We start from the raw sequence: 25205 nt of genomic DNA, 5'->3' as shown, positions 1-25205 counted from the left end.
TGACAAAAAAAAAACAGACAATACCTGCAAAAAAGCGACCTCTGCTCCATAGCGACGATTCCCACCCGAATGCCCTTTTCGGTGTGTTGGCGAGCATCGGAGCGGAATGATGAGATTGAAATAGTATCTCCGGTGACATGCACACTCACACACACCCACTGACACACACACACACATAGACAGGTGCGGGGATCAAAGCTGAGCCTGACAGCCGAACGGACGACATGGTCTGTTCCCTGTAGCAAACCGTCCGAGGTCATCATGAGGTCGCGTTTGCTTTGCCTTAGGATCATCGGCCCCCGTCTAGGGCACAACTACACCTAGCCCGTGTCTCAACCCAGCACGATGAGGCTGGCACGATGTTAGCTAAGCTTTCCGCTTTGCCGCGACAATCTGATCCTCAAACAAAGGGAGTCACCGTTCACCGGGATGAATCTGCGCGGCCGCATCGGTGGCGCTGTGAATTTCCGGCTGTGACTGACAGGTTTCTGGAGGTACGAATTCACCATGGTAGAGAAGAGAATGAAAAAACTGAAAGCAAATCTTGTTTCCTTTCTCCCTTGCGTTCCAAAGCTTGCTGGCAGCTGTTCCTCCTACCTGCTCGTATGCTGCCAAGCTGCAGTTCAGTCCGTCAGTTTCGTCCAGCCAGCTATTAGCCATTAGCAGTGGGTGAAGGTAAGGAATGTGTCCTCTTTCGGGGTACCGTTCGGCGACGAACACATGTGCCCACACCACCAGCGGACAGCAACATACCAGCGCTTCGAACGACCGGGGGCTGTGAAGAAAGCTCGACCGAAAATGCCGGAAAACTCATTTCCATGCGAGAATGAGATTCAGAGGGTTTTTGTGTTTTGTTGTGCTGCTTTCGGAACGTTTCGGGTGCGGGTTTTACATTTCTTCAGATCATCAGATTTATTGGAACAGTTCCGTTATGCTTACACACAGACAAACACCTCTACACACGCTGTGACACACAGATTGACTGTTTTGCTCAATGTTTGCTGTTTTCAAATTTATTACTCACTCGGCCGTTTTTTTCTTGCTGGATGTAGGGGAGGGTGTGGAGGGGTGGTATGGGTTGCAAGGGGGGAGGGATGGATGGATTTTGTAACACCGTTAACGCAAATATGTACAGGGCTTTAGCGCTTAGAGCTTCTACAACGAGTGTCGCGGTCAATGTACGACACCGTTGGTACGTGTTTCGGTTTGCATTTCGGCGTATGATTATGTAGTGTTTGGTTTGTTCATTTACTTTTGGGTTTGACCATTCTTTTGTTTTCCATGCTTTTCAATCACATCGAAGCGATTTGTTTTATCCTATTATTTTTTCTTGTTTTCGTTTTAACTTTACTTATCATTCTTGCCTCGTTTTGCATCTGTTTTTTCATCTCTCTTTTTTTCTTAATTCTCTAATACTTCCTTCCCCCGATTAGCTACATTGCATTTGCTTTATGTTTATTCAACTCATATACTCGCTCACTTTGCGTTTATGTTTTAGGTTACTTATGCTATAGCATCGAGTTCAGATTAGTTTGCCCACATTCCCCTTATCTAATGTAGCTTTGCACAAATACACCTGCCGTGGTTGAGTGTGTGTGTGTGTGTCTAGCTCATTCTTGTCAGCAGCATGCCGACAGCTGGCAGCAAACACATCAACACCTGCAGCCTCTGCATTTAACTATTCGTTCCTATACAATAGAGACTTTAGTAAACATTAAAGCTATTAGAAAACAAGCTATTACGGGCATGCCATGGGAGTGGATGTTTATTGATAGACTGTCTTTATAGTACAAGTGTAGCGGAACACGATGCAATTTGAGATTGTGCGATGTGACATTCACACTTATGTTGTATTAAAAAAAAACCATACCAAAAAGAGTTTCAATTTTACAACGTGTCAATTAACTACTGCCACTCATTACACTCCGAGTACAGTGAAATTGACATTCTCAATAAAAATGACGCAAACTGACTGCTGAATGCCCATCAAATTCATTTGTACACATCAGACCCCGTTTCCACGATCGACCAACCATCATCGATAATGAGCTGCGCTTTGCAGCTCATCAAACGCCATTTGCAAATGGGGAAAAAACAGCAACTGCAGTACAGTAATCAAACACAACAAAGAATGAATGTCGGGAATGGTTATGAAAAATTATGTTTAATTCATCTACGGAAAATTATTCCCTCCACCCAATCGCTTCCCGGACCGTTTTATTGGCTTTGCCAACCGTGAAAAGACTACGCCACTGTCACTTTGTGAGCACGAGCACAGTGGAGATTTAAAAGTAGACTGCAAAACACAACGACACAAAAACAGCAACGCTCATTGATGATCAGTGCTATAGGGTTGATAAAAAATTAACCAACAACATGAAGCATACCGACATGATCGATGGTACAAAACCAAAAACCATCCGAAAGGGGGGGAAAAATGAAAGAGAAACAGGAAAATGCAACCACCCAAATTAAGCTTTGAAGACGCGAAAGCGAACGGCTTGCGAGTAGCCCGTTTTCACCCGCAAAATCACCCGTACACAAGCAAGTAAGCGGGTAATCACGAATCAACTGCCCCTTTCGGTTGGGGATGGGTGGTAGAAGAAGCACGGGTGATATCATTAATTTTCATAATTAATTACTCACCCTTCGAATGGAATTCAGTCATAAATTATGCGCCAGCAAACTCCCGAGATGGGTTCGGATTGCATCCTTTTGTTGCGGAGCTATGTTTTCGGTTGTTGCACTTGTTCCATCCAGTTGTAGTGCCGTGTACGGTGCAGTTGTTGCTGTGGTGGTTGTTGCGAGGCGTATCTTTTTTTTCTTCTTCTTTCCCACTCCGTGTGAATGGAATTTTTAAATTTACCTCATCGATATTGGCTGTCTGGGTTATGTTTTTTACTTTTGTATTCTTTTGTGATGTTTTTCAATTTTTTTCAGACCACCACTCTTATTATCCCGCTTTATCCTCCTGCTCGTACGAGGGGGGTGGGGAGCACATTGTGTGCACAGATAAATCGCGTTATAGCTTTTGCGGTCATCTGTCCCCCACAAGGTTCGCCAGCTCGTCGGTCTTGCAAGTGAGTCGAAGAGGTGAAAATTTATTAAACCGAATGCACGATACACAAACAGGATGATTCGGGATGATTATAAACGGAAAACATGGCTTGGAGCATCGTGTTCACCGTGGAAAAGTTCACATACACACGCAAATATGAATGTGTACGTTGGCTGGGTAGTGCAGGGTGTCTGGCGAAATTAATTACCTCTAGATATTTACAACGTTCTCCACCAGACTGTATCGCGCTTTTTCCTCGCCCCAATCGAAGCGATGTACCGAGTGATCTTGCATGGGTCGATCCTCTGCCTTACCACTATCGATCTTTAATGTTTATTATGTTGGAAGTTTTCGTTTGCATGTCATTTGGTTTAATCTTACTATTTTCTGTATGATTTCAATTACTTTTCTACTAAAGGGAACGAGCACAGCCAAAGACAGTACAGGTAAAAAAGCTTGAGACCGAAATAACGATTTTCATCAATAGATCTTGTCATTTGGTGTGTGGATGGGTTTATTTTTGAATTGAAATCTTTGTTTCTAGCACGATGTAGTTTGCCAGTTTCAAATGGTGTTTATGAGAAAAACAAAGAAAGAAAAAATAGTGTAAATCAAGCTCCCTTCTTCTTACCTCCCTTTGATTTTTCTTCTTCATTCTTCCCTTTCAAATCCACGGAGCTGGAATAGTTATTGTCTGTGTGAAATGCGCCAAGCAAAGAAAAACAACCAAAACTCCAACAAGTAACACATGGGTTGCAAAGTTAGGGAAAAAAGTTCCAGCATCGATTCACCGATGAAACGTTTCACACCAGACGCCATCGGCAGTGACTGTTCGAAAGTAGCGGTGTAAGTTACACAGCTTAACGGCAGCTTTATCGATGCTTACGGCAATTAAATTTGATTCACAGTTTAACATCATTCAAAAACTTGCTCACCCATCGGTTGGTCGATGCTAGTGCACGGTGTTGGATGAGATGGCAAGGAGTTTGTTCAATGGAAGCGTCGAGTCGATGGAGACGCCCGGTCGATGGAGACGCCCGGTCGATGGAGACGCCCGGTCAGTGGAGAAGCCCGGCACTTCATGAAACATGCAGAAGAAAGCGAACGTCTGGGAAGTTTGCGAAAGGGCTAAACAAGTATGCAAGCTGCTCGTTACTGGGTGACGATTCTTTGTGCAACTGTTGCCGCCTCTCCAGGCATGAAAGTTTTCCACCAACCGGTATGCTAACTGATTATGGAGAAGTTTGGTTTTGCGTTAAGCAGGATTTTGCTTTAGCCGGTTTGCAGGAAGTCAGCTAGCCAGCTAAACAGCGCTTGTAATACATTTTTGAAAACAGTTTGAGTTGGTTCAATTTTTACAATGTTTAGGATGTTTTTCATACTCCCTATACCACTCTTATGGCCTTTAGCTGGTTCGCATCGCTACGGCACGCTTTATAGCTGGCTCCTATCCAATCACCATTCAAGCTGTGCTGTGGGGAAAATAGAGAGCCGTCTCACCTTTACCGCTTCCTAGCCCGCACCATCTTCGGCTTATACTTGTGCTCCCCCTAGCAGATGATTATTGTTGCTGTTGAGTTCAAGTTCAATAAAACCTAATCGTTGCCGCATCGCTGGCCACCATTGTGCTCCGGACAGGTGTGGACGTTGCTATCGATGCGACCGACGTTTTCCCACGCTGCTGCTGTGCAATATCACATTCGCTGCCCTCGGATGGCGGCCAGCAGCTTTTGCCGGTGCGATATCACGCACCGGATATGTCGGAACGGTGTCATCTGTTACCGGTACGGGCGTGGCTGCTGCTATCGCTGCTGGCGGAAATGACCGTTCGTATCGTGCCAAGCGAAAGCGATACAATCAGCAGCAATACCATTGGGAGCAAGTGATGCGTTCGGGTGGGATGTAGCGAGCTGGTGGCAGAGTTGCCACGGCCACGGGCTGCCTCTGCCAGACCTGGTTGGGAAGGAATCAACGTTAAAGTTGAGGTTGAAAAGTTGAGTCAGAGTTGTGGTGTGGTATGTGCTCTACATGGATCATTTTGTTTCGTTGTGTAAAACTTGCTGTTTTCAGGGAAAACAACAAATGTAAAATGACCATACGGAAAACAGGCAAAAATTGTTTCGCTCTGTAAGCTACCTGAATTGTAGGATGCAATGTTTTTTACGCATGTATGTACGAATCTTATCAGTACGTTTGTAAAATATAATTTAATCTAAAAAATCATCAGAATAATATTTAAGACAGAATGTTGAAGAAAATCTATTCAAAACAGTATTACAAACATACAAAATTTAACTCTTAATAAGCGAAAGTTTTGAAGTCATTGTTCTACTTCTATTTCTTCCAGCAAATCTGTATGTACAATGATTTACTCACACTTGTATCAGTTACTGCTCAGACAAAACAATCTTTAAGTAACCATTGTACTGTGTTCAAATTCTTTAACACACCATCAACGTCAACATACAACAACAGCCAGAAGAAAACAACAATCCTCTATCTTCACGCTCGTTACATTACAATCTCACAACGACCGGCAATGTGCGTTCGGGTGATTACAACCATCCTCGCCCAAAATGTGTCCCATCAACATTATGTTCTATCGCTTCATTACGCATGCTGGTGGGAACGAGCTGCTGTCAAATGAAGGGAACGTTGTTCCTTTTATTTCTCTTCCATTTCAAAATGCGAAGAAATTGGCATGGTTTGTCCCACCTATCCAAAAACTGCACGCTAAGAATGTGTTTTGTGTACGCGTATGTGTGTAGGTTTGTTTGTGTGTTGGAAGAAAAGAAACCAACCCTGCCGTAACCACTTACCTCCAATTATATTTAATTGATCGTCCGTTGTTTGCACACCACCCGGATGAATTTTTATTTCTGCCGTTGCATGTGGAAGAGAAGAAAAAAAATATGGAAGAGAAAATGAAGCGAATGAAATTTGACAGCCGGTGGTTGATTAAGAAAAAAAAAAGCGCGACGGAAGCAAAGGAACGAAAGAAACACACCACGAAGGCACGATTAACACCGGCCAAGAATGGACCGAAATGTAATGACGTCGTATCTTTTGTCAGCTGAAACTGGGAACCACGCCATGCCGAACCGGCAGCAAAGGAATGAATGGGTCGTTTCGCAACAACTTTAGCGCCCGGTCAGTAAGCAACGCGTTAAAGAAAAACGTGTGAACTTGGTTCGCACCGCCCGGAGGGCTGCTTGTTTTGGCGTTTTGTTCTCGCTGTCTTTTTTCCCTTTTTTTCCTACTCGCCCCAAACACAAACACAATGCATCAATTTGTGTGCGAAATTTGTAGCCCGTTGCGAACTAAAAGCATACACTAGGACAGAATCTTTGCAACACTTTGCAGGGTGACGGAACCGTGAGAGGAGAGTCACCCGAAAAAGAACATCGAAAGCAAAGCAACACCAATAAAAACACATTCCACCGAAAATTCCATCCGTGGAAACAGTCGTGTGCCCGCAGCACGAAACCGAACACCGAATCCGCCGGAAATCCTTCCCTTTGATGATGCCGATGGAAATGGGATTTTTCTGTGTCGGGTTGGAGATTGGGCAGGAGTTTTTTTTTGTTCTGTTGTAGTTGTTGTTCCTGGCCACTCTTTTCGCTTGCGTCCGTGCGTTTCTGGTTGCGTTTTTGGGGTGGATGAGTTGTTTTCTGTTGTGGCTGTTGCTGTCCCTTTCAGCTGTGACTGTTTGGACGGAGACGGACGAGAAACGTACAGCTTTCGTGTCGTGTGCGGTGTCGTATTGAGCCATCGACGCAACAATGAATCTCACGACCATTTGCTGGGGCCACCAACAGAAGCACCATCGGCAGCGCTGACCGTACCGTAGCCGGGCGTCGGCTGATGATGATTATGTTGATGCTGACGAGCTGCCATTTCGGTTGCGGGGCCGTGGCTGCCCGTTTGCCACCGCCCGATAATGATGTTGTACGCGCCTTGGATCAGGGCGCCGTAATGCGCCGAAAATGCGACAAATGGTCAATGTGACGTGGACGACCGAGGAGGTGGGGGGGGGGGGGGAGGGCGAAAGGCAGAACAAAACGAAACACAAAACGACCGGCAAATGGGGCGGAGTTTGATGAGCTAATGCTCTTTTCCAGTTGAAAGCCTGCTGCATAATGGGTGACAGGCGGCGTTTGAGCGGCCGGGGGGGCTGGAGGGACACGGGTGAGTAATACGGTGGAAGGAACAAAAAGTCCATTCAAAACTGGAACTCATCATCTCATCTGTTTTTATTGCACTTCGTGTGCGGCGCCGGTGTCTTTTCGTCACTTCAGTACCTTTTGAGGGTTTTTTCACGTCTCTCGTTTGGTTGGTTAGCTTCTGCATGGAGGAGATTTGATGGTTTCTTGGAGGCGCAGTGGTGAAAAATGGGTATCAACATTTAGAGATTATAATGCGTAATTGGCTGAGGGATGATTTTGTTGTGGTAGTTGTCGGCAGTAAGCTGGCAGAACGTACTGCCATAAAAGTATTGTTAATAAAGGAGAACTAATATGAAGGTTTTGAACACCATTTAACACTTTAAGCGCCGCGTCATATGAAATCGCATGACGGCTTTGTTCACCGCTCAGCTCTGTATCTGACGCTCACCAATTCTCTGGATAACGAATGAGGTAGGAAAGAGAGAACGAGAACGACATGTGCTACGCCGCTTATCAAAATGAAACAAAAGAGTGATAATAGTCGCACGAACAATTGTCGCTCTCATCGCTCTCTTGTCATGCGCTACGTGCTCACTCGCAAACTGTGACGTCAGGCCGGCGGTCAAAGTGTTAATGAATTTTCGTGTACTAATCACACTCATACACTAACTGCAAATGATTAAATGAAAAAGAGCTCTTGAGGAATTGAAATTAAACGATATGATTTAGATTAGTTCTATGGAAACCTTTACTCTGCTCAAGCTAATCAGTGGTTTCAATACACGTAAAAATCTAATTACCATAAGCACAAACCAATTTCTCAATGTTTCTCTCTCTCTCAACGTTCTGTGTGCGCTTTGGAAATCCCGATTTTGGTGCTGCCAATTCTACCCGTTTTCCGTAGAATATAATTTCTCTATTCACACAATTTGTGCCATTTCAATATACTCTTGCATCGAGCTCCATAATTAAGATCAACCACTGTGAAACGTAATTTCAAATCCACGCCGCTAGTTCCTCGAAAAAGGCTCCATAATCCGCGAACCAGCGTTTCGTTCAATAGAATGACCGACTGGAGCGTTCAAACAGCGTTAGCTTAAAAGGATAATTTTAACTCCATTTCCACTACACTACCAAGGGCCATTGCTATCATTCGAGTAACCCTCAAACACAAAACCGAACGACAGTCGGATGTCGGAAGGAAAAACACCACACACACACACACAGCTCCCGTAGTGCCTGGACAGTGCTATGCTTACTGGTTTGTTGTAAGTACTGATCTTCTTTTATTTAATTATTAGCTATTTGTTGGGCCGCCAGCCAGCGCACTCACAATAGAACCCTTCCGTTTGATCCAACGTCACAAAACGGGATGGGGTCAGGATAATCTTTCGATCTGCTATGGTTGGCACATTAAATGGAAACGAAAGCCGTCCATTTTGTTGAGAAGATTTCAAAAGTGCTGACTTGAAAGCTATGAAATGATGAAAGGATATGGCTGCAGGAACAATGACGCTTCTGTAGGTTGTATTTTAGACCAATTGTTTTTGTGGCGACAATGATCCTGGAATGGTTGTTCGTTTGTAGTAAAGTGAATGGAGACGGGCGTAGCATTTGCGCTTTGTGCTTAATTATTATGCTCTGTATTTTGCTCATCAAAGAACTACATCTTGGAACGAACTCTTAAGGGTCTCTTTGAAATAGAAGACACTGCGAATATGTTTTTTTTTGTAAACCCTAATTGAAATCTTAACACTGATGAGACATTACTATCTGTTAACTTTAAATGGAGCTTATTTAGTGAAAGATGTTTATTAGAATAAAAACTGATACATCCATTTTTCAAATTATCAAAAATGTATGTTAAAAACAATGTTTAAAAGTGTATTTCTCTTGTGTTTTCAAGCATCGTATTTATGATTTCATTTATTTGAATCAATTCTCAACATTTTTCCCCCTAACTACATCATATCCAGCCGTGGGTGTAGTAACGTTCAATGCTAGCAAATCCATCCCCATAGAACTGATATAACTAGCGGAAGAGACCCAATATGATACGCGTAAATCTTTATAAGCAATAAATATTACCACTGAAACAAGCTTAATGCTCCGCAACAAGCAAACAGGCAACGAAAATCACTCACAAAACAAACGCTAAAGCTCTTCGCTAGGCAGCTGAGTGCCCGCCATCAATCCCGCGGTATGCAGCGATAAACAAGCTTTTATTTCACCCCCGTCCGCAGCTGCAGTAATGGATCATAAACATTGTTTACGTCCACTGATTGCAATATCTTCCGAACCCGGCCGCCACCAAACCAGAGCAAATATCGATGCAAACACTGCCGCATGATTATAGTTTTCCGGTTTGCAGCATAAACGATCCTACCTTTTGCAGCGACCTGTGCTCCCTCCGCTCCCGTCCCGTACCTTCTATTTATCGGCTGCACAATAGTATCGATCGGTGGGAAGCACCGTTTCAAAGGAGTCACTGGAAATAGGGGAGCACACCACTTCAGTGTACGTTATCCGAAATGCTAAAAACCAAAGTCAGCCTTTGTGCAAAAAGGCTGGTGCGCTCGGGTGGGTGGGACAAGAAGATCTTCACCTTTTGCCGCGTGCACAAGGGAAGGGATCTTCTGTTTAGCGATTCCTCTCAAGCATGTCTGGCTTCGGCTATCTGCTCTGCTCGCAATCAGGATGATTTTCCATCCGTGCCAGAGCATCACGTAGCACACATTTCCGCTACCTGTGCGATGCCATTTGCATGCGCCTGCAATGGCAGATCGTTTGCTGCGTGTTATGTTTATTTTACACGATTTATAGCCGCCCGGGCCCGGGCCCGGCAGCTATCGTTAAGGATTGTACGGTGGGATGAGATATCGCTGGTGGAGGCTGCAAATAAAGCACGGGAAAATATGCTTCCACTCGTCTCGAAAATGCAATCAAAATTACTGTGTCTGTCGGCGGATGGTCAGGCGGGGGAGCAGTGTGGGGCGATTTAAAAACACTCAGAGTTGGATAAAGAAAATCTTGTATTTTCGCACCGTAGATTTTGTGCAACGATTCATACTTTCAATTTTGCCATGCTCAAGTATTGATCATATTTCATCATCATTATATACCACATCCACCATTTTCGCTCGAAAATGTAATGTTTTGCTTTTACTTTCACTGTAAAGGATGTTCTATTATTGAACAATTTCATTTGATTTCTTGATTGATGATGAAAATCGTGGCCTGTTTATTTTCGCATATTTTGCACTTGTGCAGATTATTTTTTTAGTTTCTCTAAATTATCATGATTTTCTCGCTTAACGCTTAATTACCTTTATCGGTCCCTGGAAACTGTTTCTCTCTCAACCAACATGCATTAAATGAAGTGTAATTGTATGTCAGTGAGTTTACATTACTGTTCTCCCATGCTAGCACGTACTTCCTAATGCTTTGAAATGTCCTTTGATCATGACTCTCCAATTCATCAGTGTCTTCCTACTTCCTACAGCCAATGTTTACCTTTTGTAGACAATCCTCAAGCACAACTCCGGGAGGTATTGTGCTTTGTACTGTCGTCGTCATTCTCTCGCCAACAAACTTCATCCGATCCATCATAATCCCGCTGCTATATTGAATTTCTATTCAAATCACGTGCCGCGATTGTGTTTCGACACCGCTCCAGTCCACCGAATAATCCCACATTTCCGAAGTTACTGTCAGGATTAGGCGGAAGTGAGATTGGTGAGAAAGTGACACTAAATCGGATGGGACAGGTCGTTGAAACATTCTCAGCTTGCACGGGCATAATTTTTCATTTTTTTTCCCCCAATGGAAACGGGGGCAGCAGTGGTGTGAAGGCAGCAAAATGTGCAACAGTAAAAAGAATAATGCGCTCCACTGTTCGCGCAAGGGATATTTTTTTGTATATTTTGTATATTTATTAAATGATCGACGGACCTCATAAGCCCTCTCGATATATGTAAGGGTACAATAGGAATATAACAAAAATAGTCACACGCGTTACAATAACACAATAATAACAACAATAACAATTACAAGGACGCTAAAGATTCTGGCGAGAGGCGCGAAGTAAATTAATGCGACTCAACACATTTGCCATCGTCATGCCGGGCTCATACGCATCAGATTCCGCATTCAGAGCAAGACATATACGCAAAAACGGGTCTCGGGAGGCGAAGGCGGTCCTTGTCTCTGGGATGGCCAGCATCGCCCGAGGGCGGAGAGTTCTTGCAGGCACGTACAGCTGTATCGACGAGAGCAAAACCGGACAGTCGATGCTACCATTGAGAAGCCCAACGATAAAAGCCAGCCTAGCATTGTGATATTGTGATACATTTTTACCGCTCACTATTGCATTGCTTCGCTTTACTTTCCCATGAACCAGGACACTCGTCACGTCTTTTACCCCTTTGCCGTCCTTCGGGAAGTGGTGGAAGTGAACGTAAATCGAGAAAAATAAAGGCTTTCCTTTTAGTTGTCCTCCGTCGTGGCGTCGTGCCGAGAATATCCGGATGTAGGTGTGTTCGGGTAGAGGGAGGGAGTTTTTGCACTTCCTAGGGTGGACAGTGCCATCTTACTGAGATGAAAAAATACGACCCAACGCTAAGATGCAAAGGGGAGTTACGCCCATCGCAGTGATTGTCGTATTTTTCATGCTTTACTGTCACGCGTTGGGAGGGGATGATTGTGCATACAATTCTCGTTTCACTCGTCTGCACTAGTTTGTTATTTTGTTGTCCTCTCTTTTTTCTTTTTTTATTAATAGTGCGATCATATTTTTTACTTAACTGGATATTCTGGATGTACATTGATACACTAAAGTAATTCATGTGAACATTTTTAGTGAAAGTGTCCCTTGCTGATAGTTTTGAGACATACACATTGAGCTTTTCATATTTTATAGTTTCAAAATAGGAATTTATTATAAAATAGTTGTAAGCTGCTGAAAATATCAACTAACTAATGATACATTTCCATCAGTCCAGGTCGTGCCACACTGTAGCCTTTTGCAACAAAGATGCACGGTAGGTGAATAGAAAAGGAATGCAGAATGGGAAGCATTCTTGCCACGTTTCCCAGCCACAGCACGAAACATCCCATCGTCTTTTCAATCCCTTTCCTGACGTTTCCTTTCCCCATCTTCTTACCCGGGCAATTCATCTAAGTGAAAGCATTCTCTTCATTACTGACCCGCTGAAACGATTCCACCCCACGCTAAACCTTTTGCAATAAGGATCAACACAACGAAAATTGCATGACACATTTCGGTTGGGGGGAGCGTAAACACATAATTAATTTATTCATGATAAATGCTGATGACCGTCCGTTCGTTCGCTTGCTTGCACATTTTTCCTGGCGCAGCGAATGGATGAGCCACAGTTTCGGCACGCCTGTCAGCTGGCACTGCATTAATCTAATAATCTGACTGACTGAGCGAAGTTTTTTCCCCTCTGCCAACGCTACATTTAACATTCAGCCCGTCATCGTGATTGCATCGTGGTGCAGTCTACAGTGCATTAATTTGCAAGCCCTGCTCAAAGGGGAAGGGATGTGGTTGGGGGTTAAAGGACGGTAGAATCGAGCAACGAAATTAACTAAACTTCAAAATGTCATAATTCATGAGGCGTCCCATACTGGGCACTGGGGAGAAAATTTGAAGCGCTGAAGCGCGTGAAACCGCTGTTTGTCTTGTTTGGTGGGGAAAGTTAATTAATATACATATTGACAGGCAGCGGATGGGCAGCGTGGATGCTGGGACGGTGCAATCTCAGCGCTTAGCAAATAGCCAGCGGCGATCGATTGGAGCTGGTTTTGGGAGATTCCGAGAAAATGGAAATGAATTCAAAGGAGGAACAGTGATTGAATGCAAATTAAAACGTACAGAATGACTACATGGAAGGATATCACAGTATCATCACTTCCACGCATCAGTCGCATTTTTGGAATGATGGCATTTTTGATAGTTTGATGGTGATTTTGAGTGTGTTTATGTGGGTTAAAGCAAATGACGTTGTCCAAGGAAGGAACAACTGACATTATATGATGACACATGGGAATGTATATTATGTTTTATTAATTCGAATACACCATATTCTTTGGCGGTTGAAGCTTTGTTTAACGTTCTGTAATAGAAGTACACCAATTTTGTCAAGTTTATACTTTATGAATGACTTTTAGCAAAACAGTATGTTATGAAAACATATGCACTCGTTTTCAAAAATATAAAACAAATTCGAAAAAACCATGGTCACAAAACTGAAACACACTGAAACACAAAATTAATATGTGTTTTGATGATGTTCGTTCTATTCGACGATGCTTCAAAATTGCACATTAAATTGAACAACAAATAAAACGGTACGTTATAAATAATTTATTTCAAAAACTAAACATACAAAATTGCAGTACAAAACATGTTCTAAATATTGAAATTTAATAAGTTTTTGAATGTTATATCATGATATCAAGAGCTCCTCATGAAGCAGGTGAAAAATTTGAAGAATTGATTTTAATGACACAATGCTGTGTAGGTACACTTACTCTCAGTCTGAATCTTTCAAAATGAACCAGATTCAACTGTGATTGCATCATTCGATTAAAATCCATTCCCTGTGTTCCAAGAATCTATGAATCCAATAATAGAAATCCATAGTAGCTGGATAGGGATTAAAAGCGTATTGCTGGAGGATGGAAGTGAAATAAAATAGATTATTATTTCATCAAAATGGTAGATTAATCGAAAATCCTTCCTAGCATATAGCGTTACTTGTTATCACTTGACTGGATTATGAACTATTGATATGTGTTAATTACATCACTCGATTTTCAAAGGAAAAATCTATGTGTTTAAAAAATGATTTATTAAACTATACATCATGTTAAACAAAATAATAAAAAAGCGTGATTGGGATGGATTATGTTATGGTGATAGAGTTCAAAAGAATGATTCATCACACATTTTTCTACGTAGAGAAAGTATTTGGCTCTTCTACACCAACATATAAACATATCAAATGCAAGTCAACGAGTAATCTCAAATGTATCAAATATTCTCTAGGATATGCTTCGAACATAGGGATCAAGTAATTGCCACAGGATCATTTAATTCGTGTTCAATTTGTGTGCTTTTACACTAGTACAAACAAACATCATTAGAATAGTAACCAGTTATATTATGAGACCTAAGTATTGACTCTTCTTTGAACAACTTTAAACAATCAAACAGTTCAGCATTTTTCTTTCTTCAGTTTGCTGTATCAATCGTTTTTAGCATTATTCAAAAGAACGCTGCCAGAATTAAAAAAGGACGTACTATTAAACAAAAACTAGGTCATAAGAACCTTTAGTCTGGCTTGCAATAAAAAATCAGCAAAAAAGCAAACACACTTTCCCCACACGTACGATATTAATTTGTAATTTCTGTTCCATCACTCCGCGGCAAACCCATCGAGGAAATTGTTTTCCATCCCGCCTGCGGTGGCAGAACCCGGCAGCGCTACAAAAGTGCGGAAAACAACGCCAAAATCCCACCATAATTGCCTGCAGCTTGCAGTTGTGCTATCAGCACAGCATGAAATCAGCCAACCGGCCAGCCCGGGGGTTTCCCGAGGAACACGAAACATGCTGCACCCGGACACGAATGGACACGGTGGCCGGAGGAAACGAAGGTGAACAATCAATTTACTTCTCCGCAAGCTCGTAACGAGACAACAGGTTTCGCCATTAAACAGCGATAATCGTAAACCTAGGGACCCCCCGTGCCAGCCGAGGCACGGTACGGTCGAAATTACTAGCACGAAGGAAAGGGTGAACAGCAACAAAAGAGGAGTGAACGAAATAAGCGAAAAACAATCAACTCGAACATTTCCTTCTGTGCATGGGTACTGCAAGCATGGGGCACTTTTCGGAGTGGAAAATTGCAAAATTTGATCATTTAATGTGGTTGCAATTTTCTCCCACCGATCATGCTGACGGTGAGCGTTTCGTGTCCGATAACGCTGCAGTGGTTGGCAAGCTCGTGCCTTTGAGCGGAATTGGATGTTTTCTACAATGAAGGCTACGTCTTATACAACGGGGACAAAAAAGTAACATTTTGTGGAACAACACAACCAACTGCTTGAAACGCACGCTTACATGTGTATAATGCGAATGAGTTGTTCACCACTGGGATAGGAAAAAGGCAATAAAAAGGTAAGCAAAACCAGGCAAGATGGCATGAGAAAAGATTGGGTAAGGTAAGGAAACTCCTTTCCAACCTTATTCGCTGACGACAGACCGATTCAGGTAATGAGCTTCGAAATGAGAAAACGATCACAAATCCTGCAACAACGGCTTGCCCGGCCATTCCATACGTTTTGGGTGCTGTAGAACACACACGAATACTTACCGTACAGTCTCATGGTGCCATCGGCGCGGCCTAGCGAGTTGGTGCTGACACAGTGATACGTCCCGACGTCAGCCGGTGAAAACGATCGCACCACCAGCCGCATGTTGGTGCGAAAGCCGTGCCGATCCTCGGTGATGCCGTACTTGGGCCTGCGGAACAAAACCGAAGAGAAGTGAACAAATTAGTACTGGAACTGGAGCACCGGAATCGCTAATTGATTTTACAGCGCTGCCCAAGCGACACGATGCACTTATTAACTGGAAACAAACAAGCGTAGAAAACGAACTCGTGACAAATTGGGCGGTTTCATGTAATTCAAACATTTCGCTAGCTGTTGTTGCTAAAGTGAATTGTCTTTCTGGCAAGGCAATATTATGTATTATAAAACATGAACACAAAAATGCAAAACACTTTCCATATGACAATCCACTTTAAGACAACTGGTCACATGAACCTGTAAACAAAAGGATAGTTGTTTCATTTTTTTGCTACAAAACTCCATCATTACACGAATCGCAACGAATGCCTCTCGGGGTTTCCGGGAAACAACTCGGGAAAAATCAATCAATAGCCCGTACTACCCTTTCAGCGAAAAACAAACCGTTCGAGAAAATTACGTTTCAAGGACCAAGGGGCCGTTTTCAACCTCGTTGGATGATGTATGTGTGTGTGTGTTTAGGTTAGGTCCGTCACTTACCCGTCCAGCAGCATTTCCGGCCGGCTCAGTCCCGGTTGCTCGTAGTTGCCGTTCGCTGCACCGGCGAAGCTGTTCGGCAGAACGCGGCCTCCCTTCAGCCAGTAGGACACCGGCATGGGCGAAGCTTCTACCGTGCATTCGAGCTGCACGTCCGAGCCGAGCGGTGCTCCCAGCAGCTGGCTCGTAGGTCGTACCGATGGTGCAACTGGTGATGGTGGTAAGTTACAAGTAGAAGCGGTAGAATGTAAGTTACAAATCAATTTTTCAATCATACACCAAAATATGCCGAACCAACTGGGAACGGACTTTTTCATTTAACGCTTTCTCGAAAAAGATAATCGAAACAAGTTGCTTTTGTGAACGGTTCTGAAAGCTGGGACGAAAGGAGATTAATACGCAAATGGTCGATGGCATAGCGCATAGTTGATCATATCATTGCATTGGTGGAATTGATTGTATTACATTCCAAGTACTCAGGTATCGATAGCGTACTATGTGATGCGTTTTCGAAGAACATGCATTTGAAACATTTCGTACTTTTGGAATATTTCATTATATTTGCACTTCGTTGGAAAAGGATTACACTATGATAAAGGTCTAGCAAAGAACGTTACATGTGCTGGCAACGGGTACGATGATGCGAGTCTCGACCAAAATAGCTAACATCACGTGTCGTTAAAACACATTCCAGGGTCGTGCTGCGCGTGTCACGGATTGAATTTCATTAAGCAGGTGCGTTACTGGCGTAGTTTGTCGCACAAAGCTTTATTTTACCGAAAGGTTTCAAGTTCGAGTAAATCTCATAATTTAAGCATTTTATTGCACCCTTCAAGCTATGACATACAAATGAGGCTCGTTTGTGCAAAATATTCTAAGCGTCGTTAAAAGGTTAAACGATGTTTAAAGGTACTGGCAATTAAAAGATATTGGTAAAGCTTTTCTTCACCGTTTTTATTTGTTTTACAATAATGACAAAATGAAAACTTTCGAAATAAATGAAGAAATAAAAGAATTTTTGAATAAATTGTGTTGCGAAATGAAAACCAACGCGTACGACGTGTAAGTTATGTACCGAACCAATGTGTTGTTCAACTTTTATCAAACCAAACATTTATAGCTCTCCATGGGTTTTACTGCTACTTCTTACTCCGTTGAGTCTAATATTTAAATTGAATGTGGGAAAGCTATCGACTTGATGATGTTTAGCTTCCAGTTTGAGCTTACATCATTCAATACTCCAAAACCTCAACTGCCTTTATTTAGCTTTCGATAATGAAGTTAATGAAAATATGTAAATGCTGTTTTGAGGTTGAAACAGTTCTATCAACAGTTTAGCATAATTTTAAAATAATTTCATTGTGCATTGCTCTTGATAGAATCGATTTTTATTAACTGGATTTACTTGAAGTAATTCTAATAAACACAAATAATATTTCGTCACGTTTGAAAGTCTTAGAAATACTGATGGCAGTGGCCTTCCTGGCCTTAAGGTCGAACGCGCTTTAGAAATACCCTTTTTCCCGCTAGAACCTAGAAGCATTTGGAATCGATTTTATTTTGTTCACGTTACGGTTCCGTTCAAAGTTGGTTGGCATCGTTGTTAAAAAAACGGACTTCTTGCAGATTCGCATTGTACTTACAGTGAACACTCAATGAAACACGTTTGCTAACGGCAGGCGGAACATCGTTGGACGCGATGCACAGATACGCACCCATTTGTCTTCGCTCCAGCTTGGGCAGATGTAGATGGGTACCGTTGTATGCCTCCACTAATGCGCGGGAAAGATGGGAAGAGAAATGGTAAGGCAGGAATTAGAATACATGGCAAGCAACTAATGGTCAATCACAATTAAAACTCCCGTTTTATTCTTTCGCAATGTAAAACACTCCACTCCTGTGAGTCCGTGTACAAGCTGTGCGGGAAGTGCCAAACTATTCACGGAAAAAATGGAACTGACTTTTCGAGCTTCTTGCTAGCTATCCCACTAAGAGCGAGAGAGAGAGAGAGAGGGGACGACCCGGCAGACAGCGAGCGAATAATTGTTCCCCTTCACCCAGCTTTGATTGGACCAGGAAGCCAAACCGGAATGGAGCTGGTCAATGGCTCTTGAATATCCAATGAAACACATGAACATAACCACACACATGAAGAACCCTTCCTTCCTGAATCCAATTGCTGAAGAGTACATTCATTCGCGGGTATAAATTTATGTAATTGGAACTTTAATGGGATTTTGTAACAACCGTGCCCGGCGACCCCTAGAGCGAACGATAAACGACAATGAGAATGGGAAGTGCACCGGTAGCATCGGTCGGGTTCGAAAGATTGACGGTCCTGGCAAGTGCAACAGAAGGCCTGGCGTGGTTCCTGCGAAAAAGGGGTTTTTTAAGCTTCTGGTGTGGTGTCTGTGTGCACGTGTGTTTGTCTTCGTCATCGCTCATGGACAGTGGTGCAGGTCATACTTCACCGAGGGTACACACGTACAGCGAAGGATGGGTAATAGTGAGCAGCCCTTGCCACCAGTCAATCGAAATGTACTTCGCTTCAGGATGGGTTTGCACGCTCGTTGTGGTTTCTGTGTGGCATTGTGTTTTTCTTCATATGGCGAAATGGCCATGAGAGGATTGTGAACGGGTTAAATCCGAACGAGAGGGACGTGTGTGTGTGACGCAATGCAATCCACATTCCGGCTTAACTGCAAATCGAATGCAATTTATGGTGCAATCCCGTAACCGGTGAGGCAATGCATTTCGGTTAATTTATAGACAAGAAACCACCAAAATGGGTAATTTAAAATCCGATTCAAGACAAAAGGTTTGCTCGCGCTTTGCACTGATGCGTATAGGTTGGGAATTTAGTAACGAAGAAGGGCAAAAATTTGCAAATGTGGAAAGATCAAAGCGTTGTTTTAAACTTAGATAATTAGATATAAAAATCGTAGGGAATTGTTCATAACACTGTAAAATGACAACACTTAACGCTCTAATAAGCAAGTTGCATAACTTTAGGAGCATTTGCACAACACAATAAGAGAATTCAACAAATGTAAACGTTTAAAGTTTGCAGTGCATGTAATCAAATTTTGAACCAATAGTGAAACAAAAAAGCTTTAAACATCCCATAAACATTTCGAAGCATGTTAGTGATTGCAATCGACAAAAAGGCACGGGAAAAGAAAACATCTCACTCGACCCATTATGGTTACAGCAAACAGGTCGTAAAAACCGACACATCTTCACCGGCAACATCAGCCACCGGCGAGCAACAAGGTGCAGCCCAACGGTTGGAAGGGCCGGCGGAGGGAGGCAACAACCAAAAGACCAAATGCTTTTCACACCGCCTCAGCAGCAACATCTACGCAGCACGCAATCATTGTAGATACGGCTGAAGCTTCGGTTAAAAACTAGCCTTCCCTTGTTTGCCGGATGCCGTAATCACACGGATATTGTCACATTTATGGAAACACATTCGCAAGAAGCTACCGGGGTCCAACAAGGGCTCCCCATGTCGGCGCTCGGGATGGAAGAATCCAATCATCAACCGTCCTTCGTAGAAAGTGGTCATTTAAGTGGCGGGAGAATCGCCTTCGGGGCACACACGAACAGCAATCGATATCGATTTCCTATCCCCCACGCTGTGCGAAGCTTGCTGCTGAAACTTCTGCCATCGGTAGGATGAGTCACGTGGGTTTGTTGGGTTTATTTTACGTCTCGTTTATAAAGATACCCCTCGAGAGCTTTACCTTTAGCGAAAAACCATCTGCTCGGTGGCTTAAGGCATGGAAGTGGTGAAGCAAGCAGCGGAAGCAGGAGGCAAATAAACACTCGTACCCGTCAGCGCCGCAAAGCGAAAGCTCCTAAACTACCGTCGTTCCGTCGTTCCACCCACTACTCCATTCTTGGAACCGATTTTTGGCACACACGTTTTGGGTTTTAGTTTTGCGGCGGGGCTCGGTTTTAAGCAACTTTCACTCTCCGAAACGGCGCCATGGGCAGGGGGGAGGGGTTTGAATTTACGAGGATAATTTTTCACAGCAAAACAAACAAAGAAACAAACATTTCGGTCAGTGGCACTGGGACGCAGTATGGGCTACCGTGGCTGTGGTTTTATAGAGAACTAAACGACCCTTCCGGTGCAACACTGGTGCACCGAACTTTCGCACCGAAGCAGTTGGAACTTTGGCACACACACACTCGATGATGCTCTTCGTTCGTTAGCGTTGCAGCCTTGGGAAGGCTCAACCGTACTTGCACGGGACACTAGGTATGAGCTTGCTCGGTTGAAAACTTGAAGCAAGACAACGGAACACGCGCCGAGTCCGAACGGAAGCAAAGTTTCATAAAGTGCAAGTCTGTTTCGAAGAGAGTGAGCTGAAGTTTGTTTCAGGAAACCCATCTTGCTTGTTGGTGAAACTATGGCAGAGCGTGAATGAACATGGGCCCGGTCGATGTTTCGATGAGATTTCGCTGGCTAAGTGACGGGAAAATGAATCAGTGGAAAGTGAATCATTGTCCAATATTTTATCTACTCTATCCGGCGGCGAAATGCAGCACGGTGGAGCTGTCGCTGAGTTTAATTTGGTCTTTTTTGTGCTCTGGGTATGGAGATACATAGAATCGAGTTTTGGCAAAAAATATTATACGTCTAGTTTTTCTTTTCAAACATTTATCCACTATACGTAGTGTTTTTCTTCTTTGTTTTTAAATATACCAACCAGCCTTTTACCCAAAGTGGGTATAGGAACTATACTTATAGGTTTTATAGGTTTTGCGAGAAGGCCATATTGGACAAACGAATGACAGGAGGGGATTCGATTGTGATACGTAGTTTTTTACCCACACTACGACACCAAAACAACCATTGGAATTCACACGCATACATCAACAAATGATCGAATCCCCTTCTGTCATTTCGTTTTCATTTTTCTACAGCACGGCTGTCAAATTGTTTGGGATAAGCCATCCTGTATAATAAACTCACTTTGCTTTTACCAATTAAAAAAAACAGTATTTTACTGTTTTACCAACACTAGTTTTCAAATGTCTTAAATTTATCATCTTGCATACCTTTAACCTTCGACTTTGCACAAATATTTACATTGAAACGATCCGTGTTCCATGCAAAGGTCAATTTATACTATTATTTTAAAAATAAATCTGTAGCCAGTTAGGAGATAGTTACGGTCACCATGTAATTTGATCATCGTACAACAGCTACATCGACTACCGAGATTTTTCGAACCGGACTTTTCGACTCTAGATCGTCCAGGTGATCATAGAAACCCTGAAGGGGTTTCCCTTACCAAAAACGTTAGAGTTTAGAGACCCTACCTTAGGTAGGGGGACATAACTAAACTCTTTAAATGATATGTCGATAGATGGATGGGATGGGCATAGTCATATTCTGACAGTCCGAACGAATCTGGCTTGCCACGGTCGGAGTTGGTTTTATTTATAGAATGTGTTTTTGTTCCAGTTAAAGGTTATTGATATGAAGTGCAATTTGTACATTGTATCGGAGTGAGGTGTCTGCCATTATCTGCCTATGCTGCGCATTTCGTGTTTTTCTGCGAAGGTTCTGGAAAGTTTCAACTGTTCTAGCTAGCCAAAAGAGCCAAAGCCAAAGGTGCGTACGTCGATCTTTGCCAACGCTGCGCTTTTAGCAATATGTTGCTATGCGTTCTCAGTTCGTCTACTTTGCTGCAGTAATGCTTGAATTGCCTATGTTGCGCATTTCGGTTGTTTTCGATTAGTGTGTAACAATGGGTTTTTCTATGAACGGTATGGCCTGGGTATGATGCTATGGTATGGATTGATTTGCCGATATGTTATAATGAATGTGTTGCCTTAGTGTGATTTGGTTTTTCGAAGTGTGTTACAATGTGTCTGTAGCTGATAATGTGGTTTATAATAAGTTCTGTATTGTAGGTATGCCATTAATCAATCTAAAAACATGTTTAATAAAATTTTCAACGACCGTTCAATGCATGGTTTTAAAGCCATTGTGAAACACTTTGCAGCAATACCAATGATAACTGTCATCAGTTTTTTACATTAAATCTGCCAATACAGCTATGGGTCTTTAACGAAATGGAATTAAAGCTTGCGATGTTGAGCCGGATAGATAACCGCTGCCATTTTTTTTACTACGTACGTACGTACATAATTGCATTTTAATAAACTTCACCTATCACACTGTAGCATGGCGATCACAACAAAAGAACCGTGCCGGTTTTGAAGCGCAAAAGTGCTCACGCTCCTAAGATACGACCACCAATCTCACATCATGTGGCGGATCACAGCGCACGGCACACAAAAGAAAGGCCGCTTTGAAGTGCCGCAACGCTTAACCGAGGGTAGTGGTTTTAATGGACGTACGGCGAGACAATCAAAAAAGTCGCTCCGTAATAAACAAAATCGAAAGGCAAAAAAAACGATCAACTAAACATCCCGCTGCACGTCCGGAAGCTTGGGAGCCTTCATTTTCTCCCTAGATTGGGTTCAGTTTTCCGGATCATTTGTCGGTTCATGCACCAGCTCACCGGCGAGACACAGGGAAAGTGATGCTTCTGCTGCTGCTGTTGCTGCTGCATCGTGAAAGCATCATCAAATTGGTCCGGATATTAAAACCGAGAAAACCATCCACCCCGACCCTGCGTTGATACCGACCGAACCAATTTCTGAAGAATCTTCAATCATTCGCCCGGGCGGTTAAAAGTTGCGCTAAAAATGGAATAGTGGGGCAAGAAAAGTTGAGTATGGCTTGCTCACGGCTAGGCGTGATGGACGGAAAAAATGGTAATATGTTTCCGTCTCTTTCAGCAAACCGTCAAGCTTCAGTCTTACCGTTTGCTGTATCCTCCTCGAACACGCAAACACTCTTTATTTTTTGTATATTTTTTATCTTAAGTGTTGTGCAGCTTGAATTATCTTTATCTTTCCCACCGCCAAGGCTACTGGAGGTTCCATTTTTCACTAATTTATTACGTGCATCCTCGTGCCTTTTCAATCCTCGTTCCATCCGTGCCCGTGCGTCAGGTGAAGACTGACCGGTGCTGGCAGTTTGCTTTCTCGAACGATAAGCCCGCTTCATATTCTCGCGGTTGATGTTTATGGTGAGATAAAAAAGCCCCCCCCCCCCCCCCCAGTGAGTACGCGGCTGCCGATCGAGAGTCATGAAATCTGAACCGGAAAATCAACCTCCTGCGCGGAAATCTGCGCCCGTAGAAAACAATCTTCCCTTTGCCACTCAGCCTTTCTGTCCCGCTGGTGATGCTCTTCCTGCTCTTTCCCATTCCCAGCTGCATCACAGCATTCGAGCCAGCATTTAACTGTGCTTTGCACTTCCGCAACGACGGCACCCTCTCGGTCCGGTTCAGCCACCGCCAAACGACCGCAAACCACCGCCCTGAGAGAGGGTATTATATTTTACGACGCGACCGAAGCTCATAAAAACTGACCGGAGGGAACACGAAGAAATCACTGTCATCTGGGTCGTTGCTGGAGTGTGTGTGTTTGTGTTGTTTTTTTGTCATGGCACAGAAAGCGGGTGGCCAGATAATGAGAAAGTGTCATGAGGCCTTCTCAGTGGGCAGAGGATACCTTTCGCCGGGATGAAGACTGATTTAATAAACCATTTCCCCCCGCCCGTTCAATGGAACGGGGAATCCGCTGTACGTGCGCGTTTCTCGCGAATGGTTCGTGCGGGTGGGGTAATATAAATATACTTCCCGCACCCTCAGCTCTTCATTCCATCTCTGTCCTTTCCTTTTCCTTTGCATTGCAAAAGGAGCAAGGTAATAGTGACAGTGAAAGGGAGCAAAGGATCGGCCCCCATTTCGTGCCTGTTTAGAGCGAGCTAGCCCGGTAGCTAGAACACATTAATCAATGGATGACTCACGGCGGGTGGGAAATTGTTTTCCAGGGCTTAAGCTCAAGTGGAAAACACTGCTAAGACAGTCCGTGCCTGTCTGGGCCGGGTGAAAGCGAAAAAACGGTAGCAAACTTCCAGGCGCACAATAAATCATAAGCGGAATCGTTCCACGTAGCGAAGGGCATGAAATTAATTATTCGTCCCTCCTCGTTGAAGCCGCGTGTGTATTGAATGCAGTGAAGTAATTGTTGGGAAATATGGGCGAGAGATTCATCATAAAATTAAAATGATTGAAAAATGAAAATTTCTAGTTATTCAGTTCGCCAGTGAAAGGCTAACGAATACGTCAATTCGTAATTCATGGAACTGTACGGCTCATGAAATTATTATTATTACGGCGTGCAGGAATTTATTCGTTTGATTAACATTGATATTATAGTCATTTCTTGCAACTTTCTTCACAAGAAACACAACAATATGTTCATTTTGACAAGGAAAAAATATATGTTATATTTGCATGGGGAAACAAGCAACAATCGATGAATGAATTCGATGTTGGCATCTAATTATTTGCTTCCGGAAACGCTTCTCATCATTTGAAAGGCATTTTTATTACATATTTACAATGAAGAAAGTCTGCAAATAGACTCGAACAGCACTGTAACTTAAGCATCAAGCATATGTGTATGAAACATATAACATATACCATTAACATGACTACATTTTGACCGTTTATTTCCTCGAAATGCGGAAACACTATAAAAAATAAACAAATAGAGCCAAGTAAGTATAATTCTGTCTCGTATGAAATAATTCGAAAAGGACTCCTTTGAAACTCTTCGCGCTTTTCTAATGCCAGCGCTCTCCATAAATCTGTCAGTCCATCAGCAAACCACACAGTATGCAGAGTATCACTTAATGTCACCCAGACACGGACCGTTTGTCTTCTCGCGCTCAGAAATGAATACCGGCGGACAGGAGAGCACCATGTACAAGGACGTGGTGCGCCA

The 25205-nt window shown here is 43.2% G+C and overlaps 1 protein-coding gene across 4 annotated transcripts in view; it reads right to left on the bottom strand.

Moving 5' to 3' along the window:
• Positions 1-886: 886 nt before the first annotated feature.
• The window catches only part of LOC1273907 (lachesin), an 80996-nt gene continuing 56677 nt past the window's right edge, over positions 887-25205 (bottom strand). For all 4 annotated transcript variants that reach the window (XM_061642838.1, XM_061642840.1, XM_312941.5 and 1 more), the window contains 5 exons: positions 17963-18091; positions 16323-16527; positions 15626-15774; positions 5878-5937; positions 887-5011 (listed from right to left, as the gene is read on the bottom strand). In XM_061642838.1, the coding sequence (XP_061498822.1) occupies positions 4830-5011; positions 5878-5937; positions 15626-15774; positions 16323-16527; positions 17963-18091 (725 nt within the window). In that variant the 3' untranslated portion in view covers positions 887-4829. The remainder of the gene's footprint in view (positions 5012-5877; positions 5938-15625; positions 15775-16322; positions 16528-17962; positions 18092-25205) is intronic.

The sequence above is a fragment of the Anopheles gambiae genome, chromosome 2 (genome assembly GCF_943734735.2).
Source record: "Anopheles gambiae chromosome 2, idAnoGambNW_F1_1, whole genome shotgun sequence".
Taxonomy (NCBI): Eukaryota; Metazoa; Arthropoda; class Insecta; order Diptera; family Culicidae; genus Anopheles; species Anopheles gambiae.
This window is presented reverse-complemented; position numbering and strand designations above follow the sequence as displayed.